We start from the raw sequence: 23,399 nt of genomic DNA, 5'->3' as shown, positions 1-23,399 counted from the left end.
GAAAACATTGAGCTTTAAGTCATTATTTTGTTTATACACAAAAAGGGAAAAAAGAAAAAAAGTAAATTTCAGAGCAAGGCCTTGAACTCAGATCATCCGTTTTAGACATGGGCTAAATTCTATAATGCCATTTGTAGAATTGGTTAAATAATCTTCTTGCCCATTTTGTGAACAGAATCTTCACTCTAGGACTGTAGTTTCTGTGTTCTATGCCCCTTATTCCTTTAGTTGTTAAAAGGCTCAGTTTAAACTGTGTAGTGAAATTTGACACTATCTGGTTTAAAATTAGTCCATATTTCTGTAGTAAAAGTGCACCCACAGACACGCCCCCCTCAGAGACACGCCCCCTCACAGAGACACGCCCCCTCACAGACATGACCCTCAGAGACACGCCCCCTCACAAAGACACGCCCCCTCACAGACATGACCCTCAGAGACACGCTCCCCTCAGAGACACGCCCCCTCACAAAGACACGCCCCCTCACAGAGACATGCCCCCTGACAAAGACACGCCCCCTCACAGACATGACCCTCAGAAAGACACGCCCCCTCACAGACATGACCCTCACAAAGACACGCCCCCTCACAGAGACACGCCCCCCTCACACAGACATACCCTTCACAGACACACATTACCACAGGGAGACACGCCCCCTCACCTCGTATCTTTGCATTCTATCCACATGTACTGAGACATTTCACTATTTTAAACCACACAACTCACCACAGACCATAATATTATATATAAAATATATAAAGTAGTTATCTGTTTTTATTGACACTGAACTGTTCTTTATTCCCAAAAGGACCGGAGAGGCACTGGCTCACCTGCCTCCACTGTCCCTCCCCGTCACTGAACCAGAGACATTACCTGTGAAAAGTGCATGTTTAAATGCCTATATCAAATATGTAACTAATGCTGTAATAATCTTATCATAACATAGGTGTGTAGATCTCACTAACTGATGGTCACTGTTAAATCTTTCTATCTGCGTACCTCAGCCTCCTTTTATATATTATACACTTTCTGTTATTGTTATAATCACAGATCCATGATTTTAACCTTATTGCTTTAAACATCACAAAAAAAAAAAGGGAATGAAAAACAAAACAAAACTGTGTTCATTGTTTTCAATCAGCTGATGGACCCGGAAGTGACGTCGTACTTAACAGCCCTACAGGGATTCTACAGCAGGTGAACACAGCCTAGAGTTGGACACTGATGAAGTCACGATGCTCCTGGTTCTTCACGGTCCAGTGGCATCAGGCGTGACCAGATCCGACACAGAGTTTGCAGATTTCCCATTTGCGCAGTGATCTTTAAAGCCACAGTATGCAACTTTCAGCCCCAAAACCAGACTCAAATAAAAGCATGTATTTCCCTTATTATTATTATTATTATTTTGGTTGTGTTTATTGCACTAAAAACATGCGTCCTTACTGGGAGCGGGCTCGCGTCTCCACAAACCCGACTCTCACTCGGCCCGGAGGAGAAGCCGCACCTGCTAATCTCCGTTTAAATGTTGTTCCTTTGGCTCTAAACTTAACCTGATATAAAACTGGCCTAACTTCGTGGAGAATGTGTCGAAGTATGGCTTTAACTTTCTATTTCCGTAAAATCCTGCAGGTGACTTTTCCACCTCCAGAAAGTTACATACTGCAGCTTTAAATGACTGAATAATGACTATATTGACTTAACGTTCAGTATATGAAAGCTGAACTATGTATTTTATCACGGGGACTTCTTTTTCTTTGCAATAGTAGTGAGATTTTGGCCATTTTGGGTGTAATAACGTAGGATTAGAGCTGTAGAGGGTAGAATAAAAAACTTATACAGTATGTTTAAGTGTAGTTTATTGTAGTTTATATCCTGCCTTGTGTGTCTAGTATGAAGAATTTTCAATCTCAGTTTCATTTGTGTTATTTCTCTCGAGCGGTACCTCGTGCTTCACAATTTGCGCAGGGCTCCCACAGTCATGGAAATTCTGGAAAAGTCACGGAAACTGAAAATGTCCGACAGGAATGCCTGGGAAAGGTCACTGAATTTTGTAAATTCAATGAAGGTTTTGGAAAAGTCACAGAATTTTAGTAGGTCTTTCACGTAACTCCAGCGTTCTGTTAAGTTCTCGTGAGGCTGTTGTGATTATTTCTGAACGTCTGCGCCTTTTGTTTAAAAGAGACGACAATAAATGCACTGACAGGATTTTGAATGTTTAAAAAACTATAATCCCAAACCATAAGGGGAGTGGAAAGGGTTAAAATTTCATATTTAGCCCTAAAAGTCTGATCAGTTCAACACATGTAGGTGCTGGGAAGTCATGGAAAATTCACTTTAGGTCTTGAAAAAGAGGCATAGAAAAGTTTTGAAATGTTGTCAGTGAAAAAGAGTGGGAACCCTGTTTGTGCACTTAACGTAACTTTTCTGGTGGAGGGCTCGTTCGTTTTAGGCGACCAAAATCTGCTTAGTGATACAAAACAGAAGTGAAAAGTCCCAACTCCATTGTGTCCTTTTCATCGTAATGTAAAGATAGGTGTGTAAATCTTGATTTTGGCATGAAAAGGCAGCCAAATTTTATCATTTTGCCCCGAACTCAAATCAAATTCATCATAATCACTGAAGTAAAGTTTGTCTTTAGTAGCATAACTGACTGCACTGTGAAAATCTGCAAACTCTGCAGTGTCTTGGCCCCTCTCTTTTGGACGTGCTCCTTCTCCTTGGTTCTGTCGCTCTTGTGGCTGTCCTCCCGCACTGCCGCCGGGCTCCAGCGGGGGGCGGTGTTCAGAGGGAGGCCCCATCACAGACAGGACTCGTGGGACTCGGTGTCGGTCTGACCCCGGTCCTGCTCCGAGTGGGTCCCGTTGTGGAGAACTGAATACCTGAAACAAACAAAGAGTAATCAGGCTAAACCAAGACTGAACCAGGACTGAACCAGGACTGAACCAGGACTGAAACAGGATTTAAACAGGATTAAACGAGGACTAAAGTACGACTGAACCAGGATTAAACCAGGACTAAACCAAGTCTAAACCAGGAATAAACCAGGACTGAACGAAGTCTAAACCAGGTCTAAACCACGACAGAACCAGGTCTAAACCAGGACTGAACCTAGATTAATCCAAGAATAATACAAGTCTAAACCATGACTAAATCAGGACTGAACCAGGACTAAACCAGGGTTGAAACAGGACTGAAACGGGACTAAACCAGAACTAAACCACGACTGAAACAGGACTAAACCCGAACAAAACTAGGCCTAAACCAGGATTGAACCAGGACTAAACCAAGTCTAAACCAGGGCTAAACCAGGACTGAAAGAGAACTAAACCCAGACTAAACCTGGACAAAACTGGGTCTAAACCGGGACTAAACCAGGGCTAAACCAGCACTAAACCAGGTCTAAAACAGGTCTAAAACAGGTGCAAACCAGGACTAAACTAGGGCTAAACCAGGATTAAATCAGGACTGAACCAGGTCTAAACCAGGGTTGAAACAGGACTAAACCAGAACTAAACCACGACTGAAACAGGACTAAACCCGAACAAAACTAGGCCTAAACCAGGATTGAACCAGGACTGAACCAGGACTAAATCATGACTGAACCATGACTAAACTAAGTCTACACCAGGGCTAAACCAGGACTGAAACAGGACTAAACCCAGACTAAACCAGGACAAAAACAGGTCTAAAACAGGTGCAAACCAGGACTAAACTAGGGCTAAACCAGGATTAAATCAGGACTGAACCAAGACTAAAACAGGTTTAAAATAGGACAAAAAGGGCTGAACCAGGACCAGGGGTCTATACCCTTTAAAAAAAGTTTGAGAGGACGTCACTCTGCTCTGAAATGTCTGTGTTTTGCAGCAGCTCTAAGACCTGCCTCTCAGCCAATAACACTGCAGGTCTCGACTCTAAGACCCGCCCCTCTCCCTCTGATTGGTCAGACTCACGTTGTGCGCACACAGAAAAGGAAGTGCTATCCTTTGTAAACAACTTTTGGATCTGCTGCTATCGACAGCAAACATGCTTTTTATTACTTTTGTTTTTATTACGTTACTTTTTATTACCCCGTTAAATGATGAAATCTGACTTTTAGCACAGAAGTGTGACTACAGTGTGGATTAGACCAAAGAGAAAACAGGATTCAGAGCCAGATCAACAGCAGTGTAAGTCAAATATTCTTCCAAAACTGTACTTTTCAAGTCAACAGCTCCTTTTTACCTTGTGTTCAGTATATTGGCAAGGACTGAAATTACCCAAATGATTCTACTGAAGGTGTATGAAGATTAAAAACACAGTGGGGCACTTCCTGTATTACCACATGACATCACAAGGTGGAAGTGTTTTCAGTTTGAGCCCACTCACATTAGACCGAAGAGACATTTGACACGGATAATGGATTTCGCCTTTGTTTAACAGCTTTTCAAAGACACTCACAGCTCTGAAAAACCCACAGTATAATCACTATGTACACATTTAGTGTCACCTCTCAGCCGGCTAAAACCATTCCCAGATATTTACATAAACACAAGGTCCAAGGACACTTACTGCAGATACACTAGCCGTGAAATGTACACTGAGAATATATTTAAATGTGTAGAGCTGCTAAGATGGAGGTGGTGTAACGCACAAAGTGGTGTAGGAGACTAAATGGTTTCCACATTGAAGTAGGACCATTAGGAGTTTAGAGGATGACCGCAAATATAAGCACAAGTGTGGAGGAGTTACTGTAGGGGTTTAAAGTGCATATAGTGTATGTTAGACAGTGTTGGGAGTAACGTGTTATAAAAGTAACAAATTACTGTAATGCGTTGCTTTTTGCTGTAACGCAGTAATGTTATGGTATTACAGGGAAAAAAATATATATATTTTACTCAGTACAAATGTCAGTATCGTGCGTTACAATGTTTTTTTAACCTGGATTGAAGTGGTGGGTTTTTCTTCATACAAATTCGCTAAAATCACCGGCACGGAGAAACGATGGAGACGCAGCCACGTAGACCGTCAAGTGACCGCGGGCGAAAGGACCGACGCAGAACTCCACGCAGAACCCTGTCTGCAAAGCGCTTCCAAGTTCTAGTCCAAGATTAGTCCTGGTTTGGTCCTGGTGTAGTCCTGGTTTAGACCTGATTCAGTCCTGGTTTAGTCCCAGTTTAGACCTGGTTTAGTCCTGGTTTAGTCCTGATTCAGTCCTGGTTCAGTCCTGGTTTAGTCCTGGTTCAGCTCTGGTTTAGTTCTGGGTAGTCCTGGTTTAGTCCTGGTTTAGTCCTGATTCAGTCCTGGTTTAGTCCTGGTTCACCTCTGGTTTAGACGTGGTTTAGTCCTGGTTTAGCCCTCGGTTCAGTCCTGGTTTAGACCTAGCTTAGTCCTGATTCAGTCCTGGTTTAGTCCTGGTTTAGACGTGGTTCAGTCCTGGTTTAGTCCTGGTTCAGTTCTGGTTTAGTCCTGATTTAGTCCTGGTTTAATCCTGGTTTAGTCCTGGTTTAGACATGGTTTAGACGTGGTTTAGTCCTGGTTTAGTCCTGGTTTAGACCTGGTTCAGTCCTGGTTCGGTCCATATACAGCACAAAAGTTCAGCATCTTCGCTCAGTTATTTTGGTGAGAGTAACTTAAAAGTGCTGCAATAGTTGTGTAATGTCTTTTTAAACACAGTAATATTGTAATGTAACGAATTACTTTGAAATGACAGTAACAAGTCATAAATAACACATTATAGTTTTAAAATAACTTGCCCAACAGTGATGTTAGGCTACTCACTTCATTAGTTAAAAGGCTCATATTATAGTATTTTCTGATCTGTGTTCTAATGTTTCCTCATCACAAACAGACCTGGAGTTGTGTTTTGTTTCATTCACACATGTTTAACACACAAACCCTGTAGATTTAGTGCCAGTTGATTAGCGTCAGGTTAGAGTCATTTTAGTTCTGGCCTAGACCCGGTTCTGTCACTGGATTAAGCCTCTATTTAGTCATGCTTTTGGGTCTTTTTGGGGCTTTTGGGTCAGCCTATTAAGTCCTGGTTTAGTCTTTTTTGAGCTTTAAAGTCTTGGTTGTACATCTAATTCCGTTTTACCAATGATTTCAGGTTATAGGATTGAGGCACACTTCAGGCACACCACTGAAAAACCAGCAAGTGTTTTGGAGGCGGAGCAACATTTCAAAACTCTGCTGCTTCACAGGAAACAGAACTCAAGAGAGAGAGAGAGAGAGAGAGGAGCGGGTGTGGAGTGTCTGCTCAAACCAGAATCAAACCATCAACTATAAACATCTATAAGCAACAAACAGCAGGTGAGTAACAATTATATTAGAGTATTATGCTAAGAATAATAGAGTATAAATATCACCAAAGAAACAAAACTAAAGGGTTAAGTAATAAAAATTCAAAAGTAACGTTTTTTTATTTATTTATTTTTTTTTAACGTAGCTATGACTGTAATACAAATGTAACTCTCATCAAATAGAAACATGTTTGAACTGGTGAACAGAATAAATGAGAAGAACTATAATAACTGTGTGAACAGAAGAGCCTGGGTGTGTCTCAGTCAAACTGGCTGAGCTACACTGAAATAATCTGTCCTGAGATTCTCCTCTGTGCCAAGTTCACTTGAATGGATGTAGTCTGTAAATGTGGTAGTTGGATGGGTTGATGATGCAGATTGTTAGCCTTACTTCCATCAGTCTGCCTCAGGGCAGCTGTGGCTATAGTGGCTCACTGAGTGAACAGTGACTACAGTGAAGTGCACTGAGACTTTGACAAGGATGTAAAGTGCATTACAAGTTTAAAGCATTATTTTTTATAATTCTCACTGGTGTTTCCTTTTGTGTTACTCTTTGGAGACTGAGCTCCTCGTTCTGTTTCTAAAGTAGTGCCCAGACACCTGCAAGGAAACTCATTTTGACCGTCTGTATCCACCATCTTGTCCTTTCAGTCATTACCAAAAGCTCATGAAGAGGTGAGAGTAGGAAAGTAGATAGAGTGGTAAATAAAGCAAACTGTATCATGGATGATGAAGGTGGAGAACCCAAGAATCTAGGAGAAGCTCTCCTTAAAAGTACAGATAAAGACAAAAGGTTCAGCCAAACTTAAGAGTCTCAAAGTCTGTTTAGTTTCCTTCCTGTAACACACTGAGCTCCGTGGTCACTAAAGGTGGTTGTTGATCTAGACTCATCACATGTAAATGTGTTTCCTGTGTGTCTGCAGGATGGCGAGTGTGAGCTGTGTGCTGTCTCAGGACCAGTTCCTCTGCTCCATCTGTCTGGAGGTCTTCAGTGGTCCAGTGACCACTCCCTGTGGTCACAGCTTCTGCTGCACCTGCATCAACAAACACTGGGACACCTCTGAGCTCTACTTCTGCCCCGTCTGTAAAGAGGAGTTCAGCAGCAGACCAGTGTTAAAGACCAACACTTTCATGTTAGACATGTTGTCTGAGTTTAAAAACAAACCAAGAGGTGAAGAGCTGACGGCAGCAGAGTCAGGAGTGCTGTGTGACATGTGTCCTGATCCAAAGCTGCAGGCGCTGAAGTCCTGCCTCATGTGTCAGACGTCCTACTGCCCCCTCCACCTGCAGCCCCACCTCACAGTGCCCCGCCTACAGAAGCACCAGCTCATCGCCGCGGCGACCGACCTGGAGGAGCGGGTCTGTGCTGAACACGCCCGACCTCTGGAGCTGTTCTGCAGAGACCACTCTGAGCTCATCTGTGTCCTCTGCAGTTACACAGAGCACAGAGACCACAACACAGTCCTCCTGAAGGAGCAGTGTGAGGAGCAGCAGAAACATCTGCAGCAGGAGATACAGGAGAGAAGAGACAAAGTCCAGGAAATACTGAAGTCTGTGCAGCTCAGTCAGAAGAACGCAGACAGAGAAATGGAAGAGGGAGTGAAGTTCTTCAATGATCTGATGGAGTGTGTTCAACAAAGTCTGGATCAGTTTAAACTGAACATCGAAGAGAAACATGAGGAAATAAAGACAGAGGCAGATGAGTTAATATTGGGTTTGGTGTCTGAAATCTCTGAGCTGGAGCAGAGACAAGCTGAGATAGAGGAGCCTTTGAAATCTGCTGACCATTTTGATTTTGTTCAATTTTTCACTTCAGCCAAACCTGCTCCAGAGCTGCAGGACTGGACAGAGAAGTTTGTGAGGGTTCCATTGTACAAGGGCAGAGTCACCATCGCTGTATCTAAGTTAAAAAACAGGCTAAATACAGAGATAAATACACATTTTGAGACTCACCTGAAAGAGGCAAAGCAACATGCAGTCGAGGTGACTCTAGATCCAGATACAGCTCATCCAAACTTACAACTGTCTCACGATTATAAACAGGTTCTATGCATGAAGCAAAAAAATGATCTTCCAGACACCTCTGAAAGATTTTCAAAAATGTTTAATGTTTTGGGTAAACAAAAGTTTGCTTCAGGCAGGTTTTATTTTGAAGTTCAGGTCAAAGAAAAGACTAAGTGGCACTTAGGAATGACAGAGGAGACAGCAGATAGGAAATTGAGATCTGAGAACTTAACTCCTGACAATGGATACTGGAAAATCCATGGAGGATGTAAAGATCCTCTGTGGTCTGCTGTGGAGAAGGTCGGGGTGTTGTGGACTATGACGAGGGTCTGATCTGTTTTTTTGATGCAGAAACTTCAGCTCTGATTCGCTCCATCACTGACTGTCGTTTCACTGGGAGCATCCTTCCAATGTTCAGTCCTGGCAACTGTAACAAAAGCAACTCTGCTCCTCTGATACTTACACCTGTCTATATTTAGTATATTTTTGTTGCTCAGAAATCAGTCATAAAATACTTTTACATGTTTCCATACATACTGTGTATACTGTGTTATATTAATAGTATTAGGAACCTGTGAGAGCCTACAGTATTTGTACGAGCCTATACGGTGTCTGTAGTTTTATTTACAGAACAGAGAACAGGTTATTTCAGCTCCAGTCAAAGGAAGCTTGTTGAGGCTAGCACTTATAGGACAGATTTGGAGCCATTCCATATTTGGAAGCATGAGTATCATAGCAACTGAAGAGCCAATCTGGAGCGAGGCTGTTGAAGAGGTAACACCCCTTCCCACTTAGCAGCACTTGCCACGTTTACACGAGAGCTTCTGAATAAAAATAATTGAATTCTGAATAAAAATAAATTCCCCACTTTAAAAAAGACAATGTAAACCAGGGGTGTCAAACTCATTTTGGTCCAGGGGCCATATCCAACCACTTCCCAAAGGGGCCGGATTAGAAAACTCATGGCATATAAACCCCAAAAATAACAATAAGTTCAAGTATTTGTGCAGAGAAACACAAATCTATTACAGAAATCTTTAATAGATGAACTCTTTCTTTTACAAAATATTATTATATTATCAACAACCTGAAACTTAAAATAAATGCAATTTCAACACAATGTTTTAACTTGAATTTGTGTCCATTTTTCTTGTAAAATCCTGCACTCAGCTCCACTTTTCTCATTTTTGACATTTTGTTGATGAGGGTGTCACGGTCAACAGTCAAAACGATCGTCCTTTAAGAGCGTTTGGAAAGAGACAAGTCTTTCATTTGTGCTGCTCTGGTGGGAGGGGCCACGTACAGAGACGCTGGAGACGCTGATATGTTAAGCACTGCAGGAAATTACCAATATTTGAATAGAAAATATAATTAAAATATTTTAGTAGAAAATCAGCCGAGGGCCAGATTAAAGGTCTTGGAGGGCCGGATCCAGCCCCCGGGCCGTATGTTTGACACCCATGATGTAAACACTTTCCTAATGAAAATGATTATTCGGAATTAATTCTGCTTGTTGGGTTGCCCTTCTGATACGATGACGCACTGTAAGATGGCTGCCCGGAACAAATGTTGGTCTTGAGCCAAAAATGTTTTTTTAATAAGTGCGCTGGAAGAACTACAAATAATGAAAACAGTGGATGGTAGAAAACATAAAAATGCGGGAGTGGGCTGAGGTAGAGCAGCCGTTGACTCAGTTTGTCTTCTTCCTCCCTTCTCCTCCTCAGCCGACAGACGTAAAGCGTGATGAGAGAATTCTCCAGCTGCTACTTCATTATCATTGGAACGACTGCGAAAAAAGTTTGGATCATGTTTGTGTCCGTGACGTCACGACAAACCGAGATGACGCTTTTGTCACCTCCCGCCTCGACTACTGTAATAGCTGCTCTATGATTCCCCCTCCAGACTCCAGTACATGCAGAACTCTGCTGCCCGCCTCCTCACCCGCACCTCCTCCCGTGAACACCTCACCCCTGTCCTCAGAGATCTCCACTGGCTCCCCGTCCCCCAGCACATCCAGCTCAAGTCCCTCCACAACCTGGCCCCCGCCTGCCTCTCTGAGCTCCTCCTCCACCACCACCACACCCCCACCCGTGCCCTCCGATCAGCTGACGCCAACCTCCTGTATACCCCCCCACCAGAACTAAACATAAGACCTGGGGTGACTGGGTGTTCTCCGCTGCTGCCCCCACCCTCTGGAACTCCCTGCCCAAACACATCAGAGACTCATCCACACTCCCCATGTTTAAAAAAAAAAGCCCTGAAAACTCATCTCTTTAAAAAAAACTTTCATTAACTCTCGTTTTCTCTTGTTTGTCGTTGTTTGTCTTCTCATGTAAAGCGTCTTTATGTATCTTGAAAAGCGCAATCCAAGTGTTATGTATTATTATCTTTATTATTATTGCTGAAGTGTGTGTTTTCTTCCTGTCGTTGTAAATACGTCAGTGTCTCTGTCCAATCGGAACCCTTCCCCACCCCCAGACGCTGATCAAAGGTGATTTAACGTGTTTTCCATGTTAAACCTCAATTCAGGAATTATTATTTCCATGTAAACTCAAAGGAGAATATTTTATTTCTGAACTATTTACTTCAGAGCAATTAATTTGGAATTAAAAAAACATCAAGTAAATGTGGCCACTGTCAGTCAAACTTGTTAAAAATATCCCTCACTGGTCTGTTATTAATGTTCATATCCTGATTCAAGGACAAAGTAGATAAATAAAAACACAAGAATCATGTAGAGAAGGTTAATATGAACATTTTAAGACCAAAATAACAAGCCCGACAGCTAAAGTTACAGAGAAAGTGATGACGGATTTTCAGTTGAAAGTGAACTGGAGCCAGAATTGATGGAGCTGGAAGTGTTTATGGTTGGAACAGTGATTTTTGGGGGTCAGTATTTATCGTAAGTACTTTTTCTTGGTACTTTTGGGGAACCGTTTGTTATATTTCTGTACTGCTGTAAGATTTGAGCTGTAGAGGTTTGAATAAATAACTTCTCTGACTCATTACAGAAACAAACTAATTTCATTCTGCTATTTCCTTATTACTGTTTGTGTTTTTTAACCTTATTGTACATTTAGAATAGTTCTTGTGGACAGTCCTGTTTTAGGTTTATTGTGTCAGTGTTATAACTGAGCTTCACTATTATTATTTATCGTCTGTATTTTCTTCAGCAATAAATCGTACTTTCAAATTTGTTATCATGACAGGCTCAGGGTTTGTATCATTTTTAGTTCTGGCCTAGACCTGATTCTGTCCAGGTTTTGTCATTGGATTAAGTGTCTATTTAGTCATGATTTTGTCTTTTTTTAGCTCTGGATCAGCCTATTAAGTCCTGGTTTAGTCTTTTTTGAGCTTTAAAGTCCTGGTTTACACTCATTTTTGACACAGTTTAACCCAGAACTGTACATCTAATTCAGTTTTACCATGAGTTCAGGTTATAGCATCGACTGGTCTCTTTATTGGGCTCAGCTGTTCACGCGCTCATAGTTCACAGTCCAGTGCAGCTTATCAGTGAAAAATCAGGAAGTGTTTTGGAGGCGGAGCAACATGACAAAACTCTGCTGCTGCACAGGAAACAGAACTCAAGAGCGAGAGACAGAGAGAGAGAGAGAGAGAGGAGCGGGTGTGGAGTGTCTGCTCAAACCAGAATCAAACCATCAACTTTAAACATCTATAAACAACAAACAGCAGGTGAGTAACACTTAATTACTAATATCACCAAAGAAACAAAACTAAAGGTTAAGTAATGGTGCAAAAGCAAAGTAAAGTAAACAGAAGTGTTTTTTTTTTACGTAGCTATGACTAATAAAAATGTGACTGTCATCAGATAGAAACATGTTTGAACTGGTGAACAGAATAAATGAGAAGAACTATAATAACTGTGTGAACAGAAGAGCCTGGGTGTGTCTCAGTCAAACTGCTGAGATACATTGAAATAATCTGTCCTGAGATTCTCCTCTGTGTTAAATTCACTCCCTCCACGGTAAAGGACTATGGCATCAGTGGTTCAAGCACTCACTCTTCAACCCGCAGGTTGGAGGTTTGATTCCAGCTTAGACCAAGTTCTGTTGTTGTGTTCTTAGACAAGACACTTCACCCACCCTGCCCAGTATGAATGTAGTCTGTGAATGTGCTGGTCGAATGGGCTGATGGTGCAGATTAGCAGCCTTGCTTCCATCAGTCTGCCCCAGGGCAGCTGTGGCTATAGTAGCTCACTGAGTGAAGTGCACTGAGCGTAGTAGTAGTAGTAGTAGTAGTAGTAGTAGTAGTAGTAGTAGTAGTACCCCAAGAATCTGGGAGAAGCTCTCCTTAAAAGTACAGTTAAATACAAAAGTGTGTCCTCCCTGGTGACACACAGAGCTTTCATGGTGATTAAACATGATCTTCATCATTGATCTAAACTCATCACATGTAAATGTGTTTCCTGTGTCTGCAGGATGGGAAGTGAAAGCAGTGTGCTGTCTGAGGACCAGTTCCTCTGCTCCATCTTGTCTGGAGGTCTTCAGTGGTCCAGTGACCACTCCCTGTGGTCACAGCTTCTGCTGCACCTGCATCAACAAACACTGGGACACCTCTGAGCTCTACTTCTGCCCCGTCTGTAAAGAGGAGTTCAGCAGCAGACCAGTGTTAAAGACCAACACTTTCATGTTAGACATGTTGTCTGAGTTTAAAAACAAACCAAGAGGTGAGGAGCTGACGGCAGCAGAGTCAGGAGTGCTGTGTGACATGTGTCCTGATCCAAAGCTGCAGGCGCTGAAGTCCTGCCTCATGTGTCAGACGTCCTACTGCCCCCTCCACCTGCAGCCCCACCTCACAGTGCCCCGCCTACAGAAGCACCAGCTCATCGCCGCAGTGACCGACCTGGAGGAGCGGGTCTGTGCTGAACACGCCCGACCTCTGGAGCTGTTCTGCAGAGACCACTCTGAGCTCATCTGTGTCCTCTGCAGTTACACAGAGCACAGAGACCACAACACAGTCCTCCTGAAGGAGCAGTGTGAGGAGCAGCAGAAACATCTGCAGCAGGAGATACAGGAGAGAAGAGACAAAGTCCAGGAAATACTGAAGTCTGTGCAGCTCAGTCAGAAGAACGCAGACAGAGAAATGGAAGAGGGAGTGAAGTTCTTCAATGATCTGATGGAGTGTGTTCAACAAAGTCTGGATCAGTTTAAACTGAACATCGAAGAGAAACATGAGGAAATGCAAAAAGAGGCAGCAGAGTTAATATTAGGTTTAGAGTCTGAAATCTCTGAGCTGGAGCAGAGACGAGCTGAGATGGAGGAGACCTGGAGATCTGACGACCATTTTCAGTTTGTCCAAACCTTCACTTCAGTCAAACCTGCTCCAGAGTTGCAGGACTGGACAGAGAAGTCTGTGTGGGCTCCATCGTACAAGGGAAGAGTCTTCAAGGCTGTGTCTGAGTTAAACACAAGGTTTACTTCAGAAATAAAGAGTCTTTTTGAAAGTCTCTTGAAAGAAGCAAAGAAACATGCAGTCAAGGTGACGCTAGATCCAGATACAGCTCATCCAAAATTACAAGTGTCTCAGGATTATAAACAGGTTGAACACACAAATCAAACAACAAATCTTCCAGACGCCCCAGAGAGATTTTCAAATAAGCTGTATGTTTTAGGAAAACAAAAGTTTTCTTCTGGCAAGTTTTATTTTGAAGTTCAGGTCAAAGGAAAGATTCAGTGGGTCTTAGGAGTGGTGAAGGAGTCAGCAAACAGAAAAAGATCTGCAAATTTCACTCCTGAAAATGGATACTGGAGAATTCCTGGAGGAAGTAAAGATCCTCTGTGGTCTGCTGTGGAGAAGGTCGGGGTGTTTGTGGACTATGACGAGGGCCTGGTCGCTTATTTTGATGCAGAAACTTCAACTCTGATTCACTCCATCACTGACTGTCGTTTCACTGGGAACATCCTTCCATTGCTCTGTCCTGGCAGCAACTCTCTTCCTCTGATACTTACTCCTGTCAAACGTTAGTTTTTTTTACCTCCGCCAAGGAGGTTATGTTTTTGCCGGCGTTTGTCTGTTTGTTTGTTTGTTAGCAACATAACTCAAAAAGTTATGGACCGATTTTGATGAAATTTTCAGGATTTGTTGGAAATGTGAAAAGGAAGAACTGATTTCATTTTGGGGGTGATCCGGAAGAAATCCTGGATTCTGGATCACTTTGAAATTTTAGTTAACATTGTGGTAAATGGGGCCAAAAATTTTGTTTCTCAATATCTCGGTTAATTATTGACCAAACCCCATGAAATTTGACTCAGGGATGGACAATGGGATCCTCTTTCATATTCCAAATTGAAAGATACGAGACAAATATTTATGGAAAACACAATTAATATGAGGGGGACTGTAGTCCTTGGCGGAGGTCTGCGCTCTCTGAGTGCTTTTCTAGTTTCTTTTTAAAGTAAAAAAAAAAACAAAAATACTCTTTTTTTATTTTTATGCCATGTATTAAAGGTGCATTATGTAACTTTTTTTTCTCCATGGAATGTTATTGCTTTGTCTGGAATGTTTCACAGTATGGCATTAAACCTTTCTATCTCCAAGGAGACCAAACCAGACCAAGTTTTTCTAGATAATTTTGAGTTATAAAACCACCTATAATTTAATAACTATTAAGTAGATCTGTTTAATGTCACACTGTGGAACATTCCAGGCAGACCAATGACATCTCCACAGAAACAAACAGGTGAAGGACCCCCAACCAAAAAGTTACATAGTGCACCTTTCAAAATAGAAATGATTGTATTTTCTCTGATGTAAAAGTGATTTAGTTTTGGTTAATGTAGTAGTTAGTATGTGTGGATATTTAAAATGGAAAATTCAGATTAAAAAGCCAAATTCTGTTATGTCTGTTATGATCAGTTTCTTGATCAAAATGTTCCCCAGTTGTAATGAAAAAATAAAGAGCAATAAATCAAACAATGTTTTAATTTAGTTTTGTTCTTAAAAAAGCCAAATGACAATATTTTCTGATTATAACTAGGTATGGGCATGATTAGTCGACTGATGATAATTGACCATTAAGAATTTTGTCGATCATGTTCATTTATAATCGACAAACTGAATGTAGCTTAGCAAAAGGAGACGAGGCTGCGTCTGACATAAACACTGGAGTTGTGCCTCACAGTCCCACGTTTGGCTCTGGCTCCTTGGAGACACTGTTCACTCAGTGATTGTGTTTACAGCACATCAGTGTCCCGGGTATCGATCGGGGTTTTTGAGTCTCGGTTTTTTGAGTCTCGGTTTCGTCACGGTGCATGTAGTATCCCGGTTACTGCAACATAAAGTTCAGTCACATGTGTCCAAAAGATAAACACTTTTCAGTCTTTTCATCACAAATAAATAGAGTGAAATGATGTTAAATAAAGAGCTGCACTAAACCTGCACACGTCTGATCTCTGAAAACATGAACCATCTCCAACGCGACATCATCATCATCATCATCATCATCATCATCCCTCTGTCACCAGTGTTGGGAAGGTGACTTTTAAAATGTATTCCCCTACAGATTACAGATTACATACCCCAAAATGTAGTTTGTAACGTAATCCATTAATTTACTTTAAGGTGAGTAATGTAATCTGAATACTTTGGATTACTTGTATTGTCATGCTTTTTAAAAACTACATGAATGTAACAACATTACATAACATCCTGAAAATTCATGTTTGTTCTCTTCAAATTGTCTGTTGAGCCCAAGACTCCATGAACAGACTTTTGTTTACTGTAGAGAAGCAAAGTTTATGTTTGCTAAAAGACGATAAAAAGTCCAGTCTTTCCTTAACCGTATTAAAAATATTATTGATAGAGAAATGATTTTTATATGAGATCACTGCTACTCCACGCTCCTGTTAGGTGTCATATTGTTTAGACCTGATTTAGTCCTGGTTTAGACCTGGTTTAGTACTAGCTTAGTCCTGGTTTTAGTCCTGTCCGATGACGTTCATTTGGTCTTCTGATAATTTATGTTATTAGGTTCTTTTTCCAGGTATGAAAACAAACTCTTGGTCTGGAAAAAGAACCTAATAACATAGTTTAGTCCTGGTTTTAGTCCTGGTTTAGTCCTGGTTTAGTCCTGGTTTAGTCCTGGTTTAGCCCAAAATGTGAAAACAAGAACATACCGTTGTGTAATCCATTTATTTCAACAAAATAACTGTAATCCAATTACCTCTCACTGAAACACTAACTGTAACTAAATACAGTTACTCATAATTAGTACTCTGAGTACGTAACGCCGGAACATATAATCTGTTACTCCCCAACACTGACTGTCACAGAGAGAACACTCATATTCCACTGAGTCGTGTTCTGTAGTCCGACAGAAGCAGAACCGCATCAGCGCACAAGGAAAGAGCTGCTTTTTTCAGAGCTTATAATTTATGCAAATGAGCCATGTGGTTTTAAGTTTTGTTTCTGTAAAACATAAACAAATGTGTCAAAGTTGCATTAAACACATTATAATCTCAAACGGGCTGATGTGGCTCTAGAGTGATGATGGTTTATTTTATGCAGATTAGTAACAGTAATAATAATAATGATAATTTTAATATAAAAACATTAATGATTAATCGAAAATCAATTGTTAATTCTCCCAACGATCGATTAAGAAAATTTTATCGAATGCCCATCCCTTGTTATAACGTTTCCTCATCAGACACACCCTTACAGTTGTGTTTTGTTTCATTCGCACACATTTAACACACAAACCCTGAGTTCTGAGTTCTTCTCTTAAACAGGAAGTGCTCCACTGTGTTTTAAACTCCACACACCTTCACTAGAATCATTTGGATAATTTTAGCCCCGGAATTGCCAATCTCTACTGAACTAAAGGTAAAAGGAGCTGCTCACTTGAAAACTACCACTTCATGATGTCACAATGTGGAACCTTTGCATATTCACTCTCTGCAAAATCTAAATATACAGTTTGTGTTTTTCTTCTTGGGGACGTCCTGGAGTCTCTGTGATCTTTTTTTAATCTTTGGAATAAAATATCTAACAGGGATAAATACGTTTACTTCAATGAATGCTGTAATGTTGTTAAGACAGATTTATACTTTTCAGCTGATGTCCTCAACATTCCCTGAGGATGTGTCATGTCATGAGTCTGGATAATACACGAGTTTAACTTTCTGAAATGAGTAACAAAAAACATAAAACTTTTTCATGATATTTTAGATTTTTTAAGATGATCTGTATATGTGCCAAACCAGAGGAACTGCACACACAACACTGAAAAGGAGAAGAGCCAGTAGCAGTATTGCACATTTAGAATAGTTTTTGTGGGACAGTCCTGCTTTAGGGTTATTGTGTCAGTGTTATAACTTAAGATTCACTAATTTATCATCTATATTTTCTCCAACAATAAATCATACTTCTAAATTTGTTATCATGACAGGCCCAGGGTTAGTATCATTTTAGTTCTGGCCTAGACCCGTTTCTGTCCAGGTTTTGTCATGCTTTTGTCTCTTTTTTTAGGTCTGGATCAGCATATTAAGTCCTGGTCTAGTCTTTTTTGAGCTTTAAAGTCTTGGTTTAGTCCTGGTTTTCACTCGTTTTTTTGGACACAGTTTAACCCAGAAATGTACTTTTAATTCAGTTTTACCATGATTTAAAGTTATAGCATTGACTGGCCTCTTTATTGGGCTCAGCTGTTCACCTGCTCATGTGCTCATAGTTCACAGTCCATGCAGCTTATCAGTGAAAAAAGAGCAAGTGTTTTGGAGGCAGAGCAACATGACAAAACTCTGCTGCTTCACGAGAACTGAAACTCAAGAGAGAGAGAGAGAGAGAAGAGCTGGTGTGGAGTGTCTGCTCAATCCAGAATCAAACCATCAACTTTAAACATCTATAAACAACAAACATCAGGTGAGCAACACTTAATAGTATTATGTTAAGAATAATAGAGTAAAAGTATGAATTACTGATGTCACCAAAGAAATAAAACTATAGGGTTGAGTAATAAAAGATGCAAAGTTATATATACGTATTACAAAACTCCAACAGAACTTCAACATATAATATATGTGTACAACATTATTGGCTGGAGTTATTATACAAGACATGTTTTTTCCCTTACCCAGCCAATAATGTAATACATTTTTGGATCACTCAAGTTATTACATTATTTTTTGGTTATTACATTATCAGCTTATTACATTTAAAATGTATTACTTTATTGGCTGTTATTACATTACTGGTTCCTACACATGTTTGAACAGGTGAACAGAATAAATCAGAATAACTATAATAACTGTAAAAACAGGAGAGTCTGGGTGTTTAAAGCAGTATTATTACTTCTCACTGGTGTTACTTTTTGTGTTAGTCTTTGGAGACTGAGCTCCTTGTCCTGTTTCTAAAGTAGCATGTGGTGCAACCATATATGTGCCACCATATTTAGTAGTTGTTACTGTAGTTGTTATCAATTCTGCTAATAATCTCTAATAATTAAGAAAAATAATTATTTTGCATTTGTGTTGTATAATCCTGTGTGGATATTGGGGAGTAGAGTGGAAATCGTTGGCAGAACCTTTGACACATGACCTGGTTGTCTATGATGGACCAACATCTTGTCCCCCTTAAATGCGTCTAGGAAAGAAACACAAGTGTTCCTGTCATTCTGTCCCTAAGACTCACCCTCTATTCTGCAAGTTTATATTTGGTTAAACTCACCATGAATTAAAGCTTCAAGATTCATGATACTTCCATGTTAAATGATCGTAGGGTTTTAATGATTTGTGTAACTTTGGAGTTTGCTAAACCACAGCACAGTGGGGCCGGGTTGCATGGAGCCAATAGTCTCTCAGGAGTTTGCAGGGTGGTTCCTAGGGTTCAGCTGCTCACGCTGTTCATCTTTATTTTAAAATAACAGTTGTATTGAGCATATATGCTAAATGTATATTACTCCCATTGATATGGAAAAAGCCTCCTGACGTGATTTTTATTGTTAAAGGACCCTATATACATCATTTGTTTAAGCCATATTATAAATGTTAGTTGTATTGATGTTTCATTGAAATAAGAGATGCATCTGAGAAAGAAACACAAGTGTTGCCACTCTTTATTCCTTAGATGTATTCCTTTTGTTATTGTGGTCACTGCCTTTGGGATCAGTAACAAGCGCACAGACACCTGCAGAGGAAACTCATTTTGACCATCTTGTCCTTTCAGTCATTACCCAAAGCTCATGATGAGGTGAGAGTAGGAAAGTACATAGAGCAGTAAATAAAGAGCTCCTGCTTCACCATCAGCAAACTGTAACACGGACAGTGAAGGTGGAGAACCCAAGAATCTAGGAGAAGCTCTCCTTAAAAGTACAGCTAAAGACAAAAGGTTCAGCCAAACTTAAGAGTCTCAAAGTCTGTCTAGTTTCCTTCCTGTAACACACTGAGCTTCCATTAAAGGTGGTCGTTGATCTAAACTCATCACATATAAATGTGTTTCCTGTGTGTCTGCAGGATGGCGAGTGTGAGCTGTGTGCTGTCTCAGGACCAGTTCCTCTGCTCCATTTGTCTGGAGGTCTTCAGTGGTCCAGTGACCACTCCCTGTGGTCACAGCTTCTGCTGCACCTGCATCAATAAACACTGGGACACCTCTGAGCTCTACTTCTGCCCCGTCTGTAAAGAGGAGTTCAGCAGCAGACCAGTGTTAAAGACCAACACTTTCATGTTAGACATGTTGTCTGAGTTGAAAAACAAACCAAGAGGTGAAGAGCTGACGGCAGCAGAGTCAGGAGTGCTGTGTGACATGTGTCCTGACCCAAAGCTGCAGGCGCTGAAGTCCTGCCTCATGTGTCAGACGTCCTACTGCCCCCTCCACCTGCAGCCCCACCTCACAGTGCCCCGCCTACAGAAGCACCAGCTCATCGCCGCGGTGACCGACCTGGAGGAGCGGGTCTGTGCTGAACACGCCCGACCTCTGGAGCTGTTCTGCAGAGACCACTCTGAGCTCATCTGTGTCCTCTGCAGTTACACAGAGCACAGAGACCACAACACAGTCCTCCTGAAGGAGCAGTGTGAGGAGCAGCAGAAACATCTGCAGCAGGAGATACAGGAGAGAAGAGACAAAGTCCAGGAAATACTGAAGTCTGTGCTGCTCAGTCAGAAGAACGCAGACAGAGAAATGGAAGAGGGAGTGAAGTTCTTCAATGATCTGATGGAGTGTGTTCAACAAAGTCTGGATCAGTTTAAACTGAACATCGAAGAGAAACATGAGGAAATGCAGAAAGAGGCAGCAGAGTTAATATTAGGTTTAGAGTCTGAAATCTCTGAGCTGGAGCAGAGACGAGCTGAGATGGAGGAGATCTGGAGATCTGACGACCATTTTCAGTTTGTCCAAACCTTCACTTCAGTCAAACCTGCTCCAGAGCTGCAGGACTGGACAGAGAAGTCTGTGTGGGCTCCATCGTACAAGGGAAGAGTCTTCAAGGCTGTGTCTGAGTTAAACACAAGGTTTACTTCAGAAATGAAGAGTCTTTTTGAAAGTCTCTTGAAAGAAGCAAAGAAACATGCAGTCAAGGTGACGCTAGATCCAGATACAGCTCATCCAAAATTACAAGTGTCTCAGGATTATAAACAGGTTGAACACACAAATCAAACAACAAATCTTCCAGACGCCCCGGAGAGATTTTCAAAAAAGCTGTATGTTTTAGGAAAACAAAAGTTTTCTTCTGGCAGGTTTTATTTTGAAGTTCAGGTCAAAGGAAAGATTCAGTGGGTCTTAGGAGTGATGAAGGAGTCAGCAGACAGAAAAAGATCTGCAAATTTCACTCCTGAAAATGGATACTGGAGAATTCCTGGAGGAAGTAAAGATCCTCTGTGGTCTGCTGTGGAGAAGGTCGGGGTGTTTGTGGACTATGACGAGGGCCTGGTCGCTTATTTTGATGCAGAAACTTCAACTCTGATTCACTCCATCACTGACTGCAGATTCACTGAGAACATCCTTCCATTGCTCTGTCCTTGTGACAGTTCTCTTCCTCTGATACTTACTCCTGTTAATCTTTAATTTTTCCATTTTAAAGTTAAAACAAAAAATATATATATTATCATTATTTTTATGTCATGTATTAAAGGTGCATTTCTGTAACTTTTTTGGTGGAGGGTCCATCAAATGCTATTCTCCATGGAATGTTATTACTTTGTCTGGAATGTTTCACAGTATAGCATTAAACCTTTCTATCATCATGGAGACCAAACCAGACCAAGTTACAGGTCAGATCTGTGGAGAGGTGACCCTGCTCACAGTCAGAATGCCTGTTTTTCTAGGTATATTTCAGCTATAAAACCACCTGTAATTAATAACTAAAAAGTAGATCTGTTTAATGTCACACTGTGGAACATTCCAGGCAGAACAATGACATCTCCATAGAAACAAGCCGGTGATGGACCCCCAACCAGAAAGTTACATAGTCCACCTTTAAAAGTCTATCTGCAACATTTTCTAGGAAAAAACTGTTAGGTAATTTAGTTTTGGTTAATGTAGCAGTTAATATATATATGAGTATTTAAAATGGAAATTTCAAACTAACAGGTAAATTCAGTGTCTGCAGCCATCAATTTGTTTATCAAAATGTACCCCAGTTGTAATGAAAAAATAAAGAGCAACAAATGAAGCAAAGTCGTTATTTAGTTTTGTTCTTTAAAAACACATGATTACATTTTGGTCCATGAATTCTCTCACATTGTATTTTCTTTCTCCTCCACAACACTTTTAATTTCCTTTTACTGTAATTGAGGTGAGGACACTGGCTCTGTCCCTTTCACCTTTTCCTTCTGAGTAAGGACCTGTGCTTACCTCTGCATATTCACTCTCTGCACAATCTAACTCCGCTCAGAGTCAGTCAGGGTCACACCCAAAGATGGTTAAACATTACCATAGATAAACAGTTTGTTTTTCCTCTTGGGGACATCCTGGGGTCACTGTGATTGATTGATTGATTTATTGAAAGGAAATATCTCATAGGCATAAATACATTTATTATAATGAATGCTGTGATGTTAAGACCAGTATTGCCAGATTGAGTTTAGTGATTTCCACCCTATCACGTTCAACAATATTTTCATTTATCACAGAAAAAAATAAATAAATAAATAAAAGTCATTTAACCTGATATTTGAATAAACATGTTATTCAGGATTCGGAAAACATGTTATGTAAAACCTTTGGTAAAATGTAGAACAGTGTTTTCATCAGGCATGAAAATGAATATCATCTATGGTCGGCTACAGCCTAGACTACTGCAAGAACAGCTGCAAACACAGAACCTGAGACTCATACAACTAAGAATTCAATCTCTGCAACAGCTGTGGGAAGTCTGAACATAGTGGACGTCCATTCATTTGTGCACCCACATGGTTCCTTATGTGGTTGTGTTATTGCGTATCACGTTGATTAGTGTGAAAGCAAAAAACCCCCTAAACTTGTTGATAGTAGTCCAAGGCTTCACCTCCCTGCCCAACATAGTCAAATGAAGCCCAATTGGGCGAGCACCCGCCCAATCTGGCAACACTGGTTAACACTGGCTGATGTCCTCAACACTCCCTCGGGGTGTGATGTGTAATGAGTCTATATCATATATGGGTTTAACTTTCTGAAATGAGTGACCAAAAATATTAAACTTTTTCATGATATTCTATAATTTTCAGTTTAAGGAGGGACTCCGGGACTTCCTTCACCCCGGACACTTCCTCCAGCTCCTCCGGGTCCTGGGTCTTCCTGGGACCTCCTTTACAGACATGCCCGGAACAAATGCCCGAGCCACCTCAGCTGGCTCCTCATGACATGGAGGAGAAATGGAGGCATCCAACAGTTTGCCAGAATGTCTTTGAGGCCAATAGTCCTCCTCCATGGCCTCCCCGAACTCCTCCCAGACCCACGTTTTTGGCTCTGTGACCACACAGGGTGCAGCTGGCTCGGCCTGCCGGTACCCATCAGCTACCTCAGGAGTCCCACGAGCCAACAAGAACTTATTCTTCAGCCTGATGGCATCCCTTACTTCCCGCCTCCACCACTGGGTTCAAGGATTGTCACTGTGACAGACCTTACGCCCACAGCTACGAGTGGCTGCATCGACAATAGAGGTCGAGAACAGAGCCCACTCGGACTCCATG

General features: G+C 41.2%; 2 protein-coding genes across 3 annotated transcripts in view; one reads left to right on the top strand and one right to left on the bottom strand.

The window, feature by feature from the left end:
• Positions 1–2,778: 2,778 nt before the first annotated feature.
• The window catches only part of htr4 (5-hydroxytryptamine receptor 4), a 262,431-nt gene continuing 241,810 nt past the window's right edge, over positions 2,779–23,399 (bottom strand). Inside the window, exon 6 of the mRNA XM_055158857.1 lies at positions 2,779–2,877. Within this exon, the coding sequence (XP_055014832.1) occupies positions 2,796–2,877 (82 nt within the window). The 3' untranslated portion in view covers positions 2,779–2,795. The remainder of the gene's footprint in view (positions 2,878–23,399) is intronic.
• Positions 3,967–15,234, top strand: LOC110160792 (E3 ubiquitin-protein ligase TRIM39-like). Of its 2 annotated transcripts, none has more exons than XM_055158854.1 (4): positions 3,967–4,164; positions 6,178–6,286; positions 7,200–8,580; positions 14,098–15,234. In XM_055158854.1, the coding sequence occupies exons 3-4, from the start codon at positions 7,201–7,203 to the stop codon at positions 14,263–14,265; spliced, it is 1,548 nt and encodes a 515-aa protein (XP_055014829.1). In that variant the 5' UTR covers positions 3,967–4,164; positions 6,178–6,286; position 7,200; the 3' UTR covers positions 14,266–15,234. The 2 variants fall into 2 exon arrangements, with proteins under 2 accessions (XP_055014829.1, XP_020781129.2); XM_020925470.2 differs by having other exon boundaries at positions 6,084–6,286.

The sequence above is a fragment of the Boleophthalmus pectinirostris genome, unplaced genomic scaffold (assembly GCF_026225935.1).
Source record: "Boleophthalmus pectinirostris isolate CB_2022bp ecotype Guang Dong unplaced genomic scaffold, ASM2622593v1 HiC_scaffold_23, whole genome shotgun sequence".
NCBI classification, from domain to species: Eukaryota; Metazoa; Chordata; class Actinopteri; order Gobiiformes; family Gobiidae; genus Boleophthalmus; species Boleophthalmus pectinirostris.
Note: the sequence above shows the minus strand (reverse complement) of the source record. Positions and strands in the feature narration are given on the sequence as shown.